Source organism: Otolemur garnettii, unplaced genomic scaffold (genome assembly GCF_000181295.1).
Source record: "Otolemur garnettii isolate 467f Iridium unplaced genomic scaffold, OtoGar3 scaffold00067, whole genome shotgun sequence".
In the NCBI taxonomy this organism is placed as follows: domain Eukaryota; kingdom Metazoa; phylum Chordata; class Mammalia; order Primates; family Galagidae; genus Otolemur; species Otolemur garnettii.
The window spans coordinates 8,298,248-8,309,864 of record NW_003852462.1 but is presented as its reverse complement, the minus strand read 5'-3'; the positions used below and the strand labels follow the sequence as shown (position 1 = coordinate 8,309,864).

General features: G+C 52.1%; 1 protein-coding gene across 1 annotated transcript; it reads right to left on the bottom strand.

Moving 5' to 3' along the window:
• Positions 1–602: 602 nt before the first annotated feature.
• DRAXIN (dorsal inhibitory axon guidance protein) lies at positions 603–10,158 on the bottom strand. The gene is made up of 6 exons (XM_003793276.1): positions 9,738–10,158; positions 7,766–7,956; positions 6,449–6,560; positions 5,733–5,822; positions 4,209–4,298; positions 603–715 (listed from the first exon to the last, which is right to left on the bottom strand). Exons 1-6 carry the CDS (start codon positions 10,156–10,158, stop codon positions 603–605), a joined length of 1,017 nt encoding a protein of 338 aa, XP_003793324.1.
• Between the last annotated feature and the right edge of the window lie 1,459 nt (positions 10,159–11,617).

The following is an 11,617-nucleotide window of genomic DNA, read 5'->3' as shown; positions in this document are numbered from 1 at the left end:
CGGAATCTGCATTATGACCAGATCCCTGGTGACTCACATATCTTTAGGTTCAAGTGGCATTTATCTGGGACGCTGAGCAATCGTGTAACTCAACTGTGCCCCAGTGATAATGCTCCTTGAAAAGGTAGTGAGAATTCAATGAGATAATGTGTTCCACAAGCTTAGCACAGCGGTGAGACCGTAGGAGGTGTTCCATGTTCATCTCCTGTTCTTGGGTTCTTCTTTCTGAGAGTTAATATTTCTACTCCACTCTCAAAAAGCTTCCTCTTGGCTTTGAACTTGAAGCTGTTGCAGTGCTGCTGTCAGACAGTAGAGGGCACTCTCGGCGTTGCCGTGGAGAGTCCGGTCAAGCGGGGTGCGCTGGCCGAGTGTGTGCGGACGGTGGGTGCCGGGGTGCTGCTGTCTGGTTCCTGGGCAGGGGCAGCTCGTCCGCCCGATAGGTCCCTCCCTGACACTGAGTGTCTCAAGCGTCAGCCTGCAGCTTTAGCCATCTGGTCCCCCATTTGATCTCCCATTGCTAAATTATAAACCAATCCGCCCGACTTCTCCAAACCTCCCGAGCTCAGTCCCCCGGTGCTGGGGAGGCGCCGCCCGCGGGGCTGCTAGACGTTGATAAATGATCCCTGGTCGCCGTTGGCTGTCTCAGGCTCCACGCAGCGCCCCTTCCTCCGTGTCACCCTGCGGTTCCGGTGGAATTTGGCGTAGCAGCGCAGCCCTGAGCCAAGGGAAGTAAGGGGGTCAGGGACAGTTCACAACCTCCCCTCTGCCTTCCCCGTATCCTCTGCCGTCTTCTCTCACCCTCCTATATTCTGCTGCAGAGGAGCGTAAATGAGACTGGGGGTGTAGGCGGGGTTGGGGGTGGCTGGGGGTGGGAGAGGAATGAACAGATGGAGCAGAGAGAAAATGCCGGGCAGAAACAATATTCGGTATGATACCTAACGGTGCCTATGTGGCGCACATCGGCACAGCACCAAGAGTGAGCCCTGATGTAAACCACGGACCTTAGTTAGCAATAATCCGTATTGATACTGGTTCATCTATCATCACAAATGTAACATGCTAATGCAAGGTGTTAAAAAAAAAAACTGCATGCAGAGGTGAAGGAGGGCATACGAGAGCTCTGTACATTCTGTGCCATTTTGCTGTAAACCTAAAACTGCTCTAAAAATAGTCCACAATAACAAACATTGAGAGGATAAAAGTTCATTAGATTTTTTTTTTAAGTGACTCAGATTCTGCCCTTCTCTATACAACCTCCCATGGCTGACCTTACACTCAAAATAAAACTTCACTTTCTACCTTCTCAGCACACTAAAGCCCTTACTTCAGTATTACACAATTCATCCATGTAGCAAAAAACACTTGTAACCCCCTACATCTATTGGAATAACACACACCCACTTCCTGCTTTGACTTACAAAGCCCTCTGGGACCTGGACCCTGCCACTTGCCTGATGCACCAGTCTCCTCCTTGCTTTCTAACCCCAGCCAATCTTGCTTTTCCTCATATACCAGCCATTTTCTGCCTCAGGACCTTTGCACTTACAGTTCTCATAGCCAAAAATCCGTGCCCCCCCACCCCACCCCCAAGCTCTTTGGACAGTTCCCTCCTTCACAGCCTTTGGGTCTCAAAGACACTCTCCCTGGCCACCCTGTTAAAACAGGTCTATTCTTCCTGGCCCAGCAGTGAGAGGGTCGAGGCTGTGGCTTTCTCCATTACACCGTCGTCCCCTGACACATGTGGGCAGACGTCTTTTCCATTCACTGCCACAGAAGGTCACATCCTCCTGATGGTTGGCATGCCAGTGTGGCCAGAGAAACTTCTGTGTCAGGTTAGGAGTGACCACAGGGAAAGAGAAAATCTCCACTTTAAAAGTCACTTTTGTCGTTGTCAGGAAAGTAAAGGACTGCCTGAGAAGTTTGTGCTGAGGGACCTAGAGTCTATACTTGGTCTGTTCACAGCTCTGAAAGCCCAGTGGCCGCACCAGTGACATTTGGGAGGGGTGAAGGGATTCACGAGCAGGAGTGTTGGTGGCTGCAGAGATCCTTTTGAAACCCTCTACACCCCTGACTGCTGGACTTCAGCACTGGGCTGTGTGTTCAACATTTTGGCATTTCTCAGGAGTCCTTAAGACTGGTTCCCTTAAAGTTTCCTGGAATCCCCAGATCCCTGCAGAGTGAAATCGCCTCCTGGACCAACTTTAACAAGCTGACCATGCTGTGATTTCCACTCTCTATTTTTTTCTGGATATTAAATCTCCAGGAAAGAAGCAAGAATTTTAGTGGGTCCAACCAGTGGGAAAAGGATGGAATGAATGGACAGGTTTGGATGCAGACACGTTTTTCAGATGCCTGGGAAGCAGCAGATACTCCCCCTCCCACCATAGTCCAAGGGAGAAAGGAAGGACTCCTAGGCAGAGGGGCCATCCACTGAGCCACCCACATTCTCCTCGCCCAGACTGGCCTGGATTCCCCTGGACTTAAGTCCCCTCCTGCCTGTTGTGTGCCTCAGTCTCCTCCTCTGTGAAATGGGACCGTAACACGACACACAGGTAATGGCATCTTACATAAGGTGGTTCCCAGCATCCCCTGCCCCACCTGCCTCCGTCCTTGCTCACTGAGAGGTGAGTTCTCCCAGGTGGGGGAACTCGGGTGGTTCTCTTAGTCCCCACTTCTGGCCTCCACAGTCCTGCAGCCAGAGTGAACTTTTAAATTCATAGATCAGACCATATCACTTCTCTGCTTCAAACCCGCTGAGGATATCTAATTGCAAACAAAACAAAATCCAAACAAGGCCCACAAGGTCCTATGTGATCCTTCCAGAAGCTTCTCCCCATTCCTCTTGTACCATCTTCCCCATGGTCACCACGTGCCATGCTAGGCTTGTTCCTGTCCAGGGGTCCTTGTCCCTGCTCCCCGATCTTCAGCCCAGTCCTGTCCCTGCTTTCTGAAACGGCTCCAAGACTCATGATCCTGGTGTCTGCTTTAGAGCCTGTTTTACTGTCTAAAGACACACTGTCTCCTTGTTTGCTTTTTCTGCTCATCTGACTAGTATGCAATCCATGGGTGTAGACCCTTCCAGTTCTTGTCACCACTGATCGCCCATGTCCCAGGGTAACACCTGACACATGATAAATGTCTGGCACTTGATAAATGTTTGTTAACTGAATAGAAGAGTGAATAATCAGAACCAAAGAAGCTTATTGCTTTCACAGCAGATAATTTTTCAGGGTAATGTAAGCAAAATGGGGCCCGTAACTCCTGTCAATCGAGGGCCGAGACCAAATTCTCCTGCTTGTGAGATGGGAATGCTGATCGGATATTGGATGGTTTCGAGGACTTAGTGTTCGTTTTTGGCATTCTGTTTTTAAAAGGACTGCTTATTTTTCGGAACCCTTTTATATGTTAAGATATTCGCAGACATAATATCTGCTTCCAAATCATATTGGAAGGAGGGAAGCAAGTGAGGAACAACACAGACTGGCCGTGAGTTGGTCATTATGAAGTGCGAGAAAGTAGGGGTGCGTTATATTATTCCAACTGCTTCAGCACATATTCCTATTGGAACTTTTTCAGAATACAAAGTTGAAAGTCATGTAAGCTTTTAAGTCATTTGTGCCTCAGTTTGCTTATTCATAAAGTCGGGATCATAACAGCTCCCTTCCAGGGGCATTTGTGAGGATTCTGGGGGACAGAGTGCTTGGCATAGAGCTGGCACCCCTGGGTGAGGCAGAAGCTCCGAGGAGTTAAAGAGGCAACCGACCAGATGCATCCTTCCCTGGGATGGTGCTGGGAAACCCACCCCCACCCCCTGTTATCGCACTTGGATGTCTCCCCTGGGATAGAATTCCAGTGTGAAAGCACAGCCTTCTCAGGTCGGATCTTATTTAAAGAGATACACTCCTGTCTCCTCCCTTCTCCCTCCTGCAGATCACAAGAGATCATCACACCAGCTTGTATTTTCTCAAGAGGCGAGAAAAGCAAATCTTGGAAATGGTGCCAGGAATTGAGACTAAATGAGTTCACAGATTGGGGAGGCACTGTGCAAAGCTGTTCCTGCTCATGTCCTCAGCTCCCGAGGGACTCTCCTACCCACTCCTCTGCTGGGAAATCTTGTCCCCCCATCACTGGGGAACCAGCTTGGACAAAGGGAGATCTCTGTAGTACCTGGAGCATGAAGAGCCCCCCACAGAGGAGTCCAGACTCACCCTCCACACACATGCAGTCATCAAAGCATTTGTTGTTGAGGCCTCGATTGTGGGGGGTGCAGAGATGTTCCCGCAGGTCACAGCAGGTCCCTGCCGACACAGCAATCACAGTGGTCAGCCAAGCTGAGCAGCACTCCCGCCCCACAGCCCTGCCCTTGGTCCCACTGGATGGGAGATCCATCATTGCTGTGGCAGGCTGTGTCCCCGCAAGTGCAGGGGCCATCTGGTGTGTAAGGCTGCGATCCAGAACCACTGAGGATATCATAGCTGGGGCCCCCAGGGGCAGGCAGCAGAGACCCCAACTGTCCCAGATGGGCAATTGATTGATTGTAGAAAGAGTGAGGGTGGTGTGGGGTCACCTCCCAGGGACAGCGGGAGGAATAGCTGGGGACTACCAGATCTGGAGCCAGCTCAGAGCTGGGAGGGGCCTCAGGATCACTGATACCAACGTCCTTCTTTGACAGATGGGGAAACTGAAGCCCCAGGCAGCCGCAGGATTGTCCCAGCCAGGCCCAAGGCATGGCCTCGCTCACCACGGGGTCAGCTCTGAGTGACTGTCCAACTGGCCCAGACTCAAGCCTTTTTTTTGTGCTCAGGGTGAAAACAATGGTTTGGAAAAGAACCAGCCTGTCAGGGAGCTGGTGGTTCTGGCTTACATAATGCAAATTGCTGGTTTGGTTGCTGTTTTGTAGAATATTCTGGCTGCTGTGGTGTGCCATGCTACTCAGGTCTCTCCTCAGCAAAGCGCTTGCTATTCAGATGGCTGACAGCCTCCAGCAGCGAGCACCTGCAGAGGCCACCTGGCCCCGTGACACCCAGTCCCCAGCAGCCCCCACCAGTGACTAGCATGCGTGGTTCCAGGGCCTGGCTGTTCCTGCCCAGCCCGGAGCTCTGGCTGAGACTCTGCATCATAGTGGGCAGCTTCCTCTGCCTTTTCTCTTTCATAGGCATCACCCCCACCCCCCAAATAAACCACTTCCACTTCTAACTTCCCTTAGTGTCTGCTCCATGGAGGGGCCAGTGGACCCAACAAGGGCCAGCAGCCTAGGGCACTAGTCAAAGCATCAAGCCCCCGTTTTCAGATTGTCTTGACAGTGAGGATGTCAAAAGCACCCCTAGATAGTCTGGCAGCACCCTGATGGTTTAAACCCTGCCAGGTGTTGGGACAAAAGATAGCAAGAGAGGATCACTCTGATTCAAGGCAGCAGTGGCCACAGTTCAGAGGCTTGGAACCAGGCTGACTCATGTTTGAGCCACTTCCTAGCTGTGTGACCTACTTAGCCTCTCTGAGGCACAACTGTCTTGCCTGAAAATGGTGGACAACAGTGTCTCTTTCTCTGTTGTGAATAATGTATTAAATGAATTCATGTGTGACAGCAACTCTCAGGAAAGTGGTCACTGCTATTATTATTATTTATCACCAGCAAAGGGTCATGGACCCTCAGGCCCTGCTCAGGGACCCCCTGGGACCCCCACCCAGGTTTCCTCCCAACACCCATCCTGGAATGTGGTGCCGGATGGTACCTGGCAGGCAATCTTGGTGATGGTCACATGGCTCCCCTTTAGCTGGTGACGTTTCATTACCATCAGTGGAGAGTTTGCCCCGGTGTTTCTCTGGGAACAAGAAGGTCTGTGGTCAGAAGTCGAGCGGACTCTGGTAGGCTGAGGTGGGTGGATCGTTTGAGCTGAGGCGTTTGAGACCAGCCTGACCAAGAGTGAGACCCCATCTCTACTAAAAATAGAAAAACTCGCTGGGTGTTGTGGCAGGCACCTTGTAGTCCCAGTTACTTGGGAGACTGAGGCAAGAGGATCGCTTGAGCCCAAGAGTTTGAGGGTGCTCTGAGCTATGATGCCATGGCACTTTATCCAGAGCAATGGAGTGAGACTCTGTCTCCAAAAAAAATAAGTTGAGCAGAGCAGAGTGCCCATACTGCCACTCCCACAGTGTGGCTGGGATCAGGCGCTATGCCTCTTGCTCTTTGCCTTGGCTTTTTCTTCTCTAAAATGGGATCAACAGTAGCTCAGACAAATGGATGCTTACCCTCAGGGTAAAATGAGTTGACACGTGGAAAGCTTTGCCACCTAATCAGCACTTGACAGCATTTTCCACTGTGTCAGTTCTAGTTTAGACTTGACGATTCCCCACCTTTGGACATCTGTAGGTCAGACTGAGCTCACCGGGGCCTCTTCCCCTGCGGATGGTGGGGGAGGAAGGGGAGCAATGGGGCAGGTGGGTGTACCTCTCTTCTTTGCAGAGGGCCAGACATCGGGTTTTAAATCTTCATAATCAGTCCAGTCGAACAAGGCCATGTCCAGGGTGGGCATCACCTCCCCCTCAGGCCTGGGCTGTGCCTGCAGAAGTGGGTGGAGAGGGGGAATGTGGAACCTTCCAATGGATGGGAGCAGGAGTGTGGGGTCCCAGGGCCAGAGGGCAAAGGAGGGGCCCCTCAAAGGCCTCCTCACCCTCTGCTGGATAGTCTGGAAGTCTAGCCCAAGGACACTGAGATGACTGAAGCTCCCGCTCCAGCCGCCACTGTGGCACTTTTCTCATTGTGTAGCCACCACCGGAGTGGGTGTGCCTGAAGGCAGCCGGTGCAGACACAGCCGGGGTGCGGGGGGAGGAGGGCTCAGTAGGTAATCTTGCCACTCAACATTTCCAAGCCCATGAGGAGGGAATCAGAAGTAGAATTCCGAATTCCAAGCCCATGAGTAGGGAATTAGAATCTACTCACTCTCCCGTCCCTTCCTCTCGCTGTAGAAGTTACCAGCTCTCTGTGGCACTGTCAAGGCCACGGCCAAGCCTCAGTCCCACTCACGGTCCCAGCTAGTGGCCTCAGGAATGCTGAGGGCCAGAGACTATGGCTGGAACTGCACATCCAGATAACGATGTCATCTGGGAGATGGTCCACAGCTTTTATGAGAATCTCAAAGAGGGTATAAAATCCAGAAAGAGGAGAGGAAAAATCTATCGCTAAGGGAAGTTTTATTTCTTTTCAGTGTATAGTATCTTGTACATACATAAATATATACTATCGATCCTCTTAAATGATTTTATTTTAAAAAAATTCGAAGCTACAGAAAAGGCACAAGAATGATGCTGTTAACTCCTATGTACCCTTCTTCTAGAGTCCCCAGGGGGTGTGTTTTTGCTGCTGTGGCTTTGCTAACTCTCTCTCCATATGTCTTTTTTAAAGATCTGGGGTTAACCAATGCTTGCTCATTCCGGGGCATCGTTCATAACGTCACCATTATTATGTTCTGTACTTTTCTGTACCTATAACGTCCTTCCTCAAGTGTCTCTCAGCTCTCCATAGAGACCGGTGTGCTGAGCTGCTTCCTTGACTGTCCCCAGAGGGAGCCCCCAGGACCACTTTCTCCTTGACCGTGGCAACCCTTTCTCAGGATGCAGCAGCCACCTGGGCTGGACAGGCCTCAGGAGATCTGGTTCCACTGTAAGCCCAGGGGCTTCCTGCTCCTGTGCCTCAGGACCTAAAAGGGGTTTGCACGACATGATTTCAAGACCCTTTCAGCTCCAAGGCTGTTCTGGGATCCCTTACCTGGGGCCTCAGCGAGGTGACAGGCAGGATCAGGGACTCTTCTGTGGCAGGGGCTGCCTCCAAGGTGGTGAGAAAGAGCATGGTGGGGGCCAGGCTGGTAGAAGATTCCTCCATTGTGGCCTCTAGCACCTGGGCTTCAGAGAGCTCCGCCTTCTTCATCAGGGAGCTGGGACCTCGCACCAAGGCTCGGCCTGAGACATGGGGCAAGAAGCACAGGGGGTTTATCTTGTCACCTCACGGCTGCCTACAGTAGAACCCACATTTTCTGCTGTGAATCAGGGGGCAGCCTGACAAGCCCTTGGTTTAATCAATATTCCTGCTTGCCCACCCTCCCAGGGAGGTGGAAACGGAGAACTCAAGTGGGCAAATGTCTTGGATGAACTCACAGTATTGTTGGGGAAGTGGCCCAAGGATTCTCCCTGTAAGGAAGCATTCCAGGAAGTTCAAATCTGGGTTGGCTGGGTGCAGCCAGGCCTATAAGTGTTACAAATGGATTAACCATGGAGGGCTTCCTGGAGGAGGTGAAGTTTGAGTAGGGAGCAAAGCAATGGGGCCAAGAGACATTGCAGGGGGAAGAGGCCTTTGAGAAAGCTGGGAGCTCAAAGATGGGAGCCACAGCTCATTTACATACAGTTGAGTGCTTCCTACATGGTGATAATTAGTCATTATTGAGCACCTGCTGTGTGCTGGGCCACAGATGAGCAGCTTTGCAAGCGCCGTTTCATTTAACCTTTGCAGGAGCCCTAGGAAGTGGGTGCTCCTTCAGCCTCAACTACAGGGGAGGAAACTTAAGCACAGAGATGGTAGGCGACTTGTCCAAGAACACCTAGCTCATGAGTTGAAGACCTTGGATTTGAACCCAGGTCCATCTGACCTTTTTAATAACTGACACTGCCTTCTTTTTTTTTTGCAATTTTTGGCTGGGGCTGGGTTTGAACCCACCACCTCCAGCATGTGGGGCCAGTGCCCTATTCCCTGAGCTACAGGCATCGCCTGACACTGCCTTCTTAAATACATGAGCATGGGGTAGGGTAAGTGTAAGAGGGAAGGTGTGCAGGGTTGGGAGGGGGTCATGAACAAAGGCACTTGGAGAGAAGCTTGAGGGCCCAGGCTCATCCTTGTCTCTGTTTCTCAGGCAACACTCAGCTAGCTGTAAAGTTAGGTGAGTAGAAAAGGGACTCTGGGACCACTGAATCCATCCCACTGATTTTGCAGAAAAGGAAACTGAGGCTCAGTTGGCTGGAGGTTTCACGTCTGGTCTCCAGCACAGCAGGGTCCTAACATGCAACCCTTTGTCCCTTGCCTCCTGTCCACCAAACCAATCCTCCCAGAAGGGCCCCACTGTTCCACTGGAGTCCAGCTGGGATGAGTCCATGTCCCAGGTGCGGCCTCCACAGTGTCCTCACTCTGACACAGATGACCTCCAGGGTAGAAGGCTGAAAATTAAAGCTGGGGGCCCCAGCTGGGTTCTGCCTCCTCGGGAGGTGTTGGTAGGTCTGGCAGGAAGCCAGCCCCAGCAGTTTGCAGGGGAAGGCGAGCTCCATCTCACTCCTGCCAAAGAAACAGTCTCCCCACAACACAGCCACCATGTTTGTGGCACTTGGTGTGCCCCTAGAGGCAGTCTTGTCCCATGAAGAGACTTACAAGCTGAGTTGCCTGTGTGGGCTCAGGGCCAGTGAGGCTGGAGAAGAGCCCTCTGGGTGGTGCTGGCGGATGGGTTTGTTCAGAGATTAAATGGGCCGGGGAAGGAGACACTCGGGCCAGAGTGGCTGGGTGGCTCACAGGCTGACTTAGGGAGATGATTACTGATAAGACTGAGCTTCGATTGCTACATAGTCTTCTCCTCTCACGTCCACCCAAGTTTCTCTCTGCCTCCTCCCCTTCCCAGATGCCTCAGAATTTAGTGAGACCCCTGCTGTCCTTTGGACATCCTCCCAGGGACTTCATACCACTGACCCTTCCCTCCAGCTACCTTGGTGCAGTTTCAGTCTGTCTCTGCGTCTCTTGTGCTCCCTGCCACGTTTCTTGGCCCTCTCCCACCCTGGAGGTTGATTCTCTCTCTCAGGGTAGGGCAATGCCAGCCCCAGGAGCAGGTCCTTGTCCCGCAGCAGACCCGCAGGACCCTGCCCAGGTGGCAGCCCCTTGGTCCCTGGCATCCCGGAGGTCTGCCTGGTAGCAGTGACCACAGCTCCATCCTGGGCCTGTCTGGGCATGCCTGGGCCCCGCTCCTTCTTGCCCAGACCGCGCCGGTGGTGGTGGCTGGCTTGAGGCGTCCACAGTGCTGGGCCCAGGAGGTCGATGTGATTCTCAGGGAGGTTCCGGGAAGGAGTTCCAGGTGCAAAGGAGCCTGCCAGGCTTAGCTCCAGGAGCACGAGGAGGATAACGGACAGCATGGGCCCAGTCATTTGCTCCTCCCTGCAAGAAAAGCAGCTCTGTGATAGGGCAGCATCTTAATCCCTTCTCTGCCACACAGTCCCAGGCCCCTCTCTCACGTCCTCATAGCCCAGTTTTCTCAACAGGGATGAAAGGGCCCTCCCCACCCAGGGAATCTTGTTAATGCCTGGAAAAAAATATATATTTTTTTGAGACAGACTCCCATTTTGTTGCCCTCAGTATTAATGCTATGGTATCATAGCTCACAGCAACCTCAAAGTCTTGCCTCAGCCTCCTAAGTAGCTGGGACTACTACAGACACCTGCCACAACACCTGACTATTTTTAGAGATGGGGTCTGGCTCTTGCTCAAGCTGGTCTCTAACTCTTGAGCTCAGGCAATCCACCTGCCTTGGCCTCTAGGGTTACAGGTATGAGCAATACGCCCAGCCTGGAAAACTTTTTTAGCTACCAAAGTTGGGGGGCGGGCCAGACCTGGTGGCTCAAGCCTGTAAACCTAGCACTCTGGGAGGCTGAGGCTAGTGGATTGCCCTGAGCTCACAGGTTCAAGACCAGCCTGAGCAAGAGCGAGACCCTGTCTCTAAAAAAATAGCTGGGCATTGCGGCAAGCACCTGTAGTGCCAGCCACTTGGAAGGCTGAGCCAAGAGAATCACTTAAGCCCAAGAGTTGGAGGTTGCTGTGAGCTATGATGCCATGGTACTCTACCAAGGTTGACAAAGTGAGACTCTGTCTCAAAAAAAAAAAAAGTGGGGGATGCCTCTGGCATCTGGTGGGTGGAGGCAGGGATTCTGCTAAGTGCCCTAAGTGTGTAGGGCAGGCCTACAGCAAAGAATCACTTGGCCCAAAAGATACCCAGGCTGAAGTGAGAGAATTCCTGGCTTAAATCATTTAAGCAACATCCAGGTTCCAGATTGGTCTAGAATTCCTTTCTCTGCAGAAACTTTTGCCTTTTGCCAAGTCCCCTGGAAAGGAGTCCTTCAGAGCTCAGAAGCAGCCTCTAGTCCCTGAGATTTGACTCAAAGCTTAAATTCAAACAAATGGAATAATAGCATTTGAGCACACGCTGTACGCAGGAATTGCGTTAAGTGCTTCGTGTGAATATATATCACTTCACCCTTTCAACAGCTCTCTGAAACTGCCCCCGTTATTTTCTCTATTTTTCTGAAGCAGCAATTATGGCTCAGGGGGTTAAGTTACACCTGTTAAGTGGTGCTGTGTCATCCCTGTCCGGCCCTCTCCTTGTCACTTTGCCTCCTCCTCCCACAATGAGTGCTGAGGCCCCAGGATGTTCTGTCCCTGCCAGGGCTGAGGGGCTTTGGGCATGGCTTTGCAGACTTGGTTCTGATGCCTGCAGGGCGAAGTGAGCAGCCTGCCCACCCTTAGGACAGCCCCTGCTTCCCTCGCAGAAGTGGAGCCTCCTGGGGGGGCTGGTGCCTTCCCTTCATAGCCTGAGGAAGG

Coding starts and splice junctions, on each gene's coding strand:
- DRAXIN (XM_003793276.1), bottom strand. CDS start 10,158: ATGCTGTCCGTTATCCTCCTCGTGCTCCTGGAGCTAAGCCTGGCAGGC. Junction 7,957..9,737: donor CAGACTGAAACTGCACCAAG/GTAGCTGGAGGG, acceptor CCCATGTCTCAG/GCCGAGCCTTGGTGCGAGGT. Junction 5,823..6,448: donor GCCCTCTGCAAAGAAGAGAG/GTACACCCACCT, acceptor TCTTGTTCCCAG/AGAAACACCGGGGCAAACTC.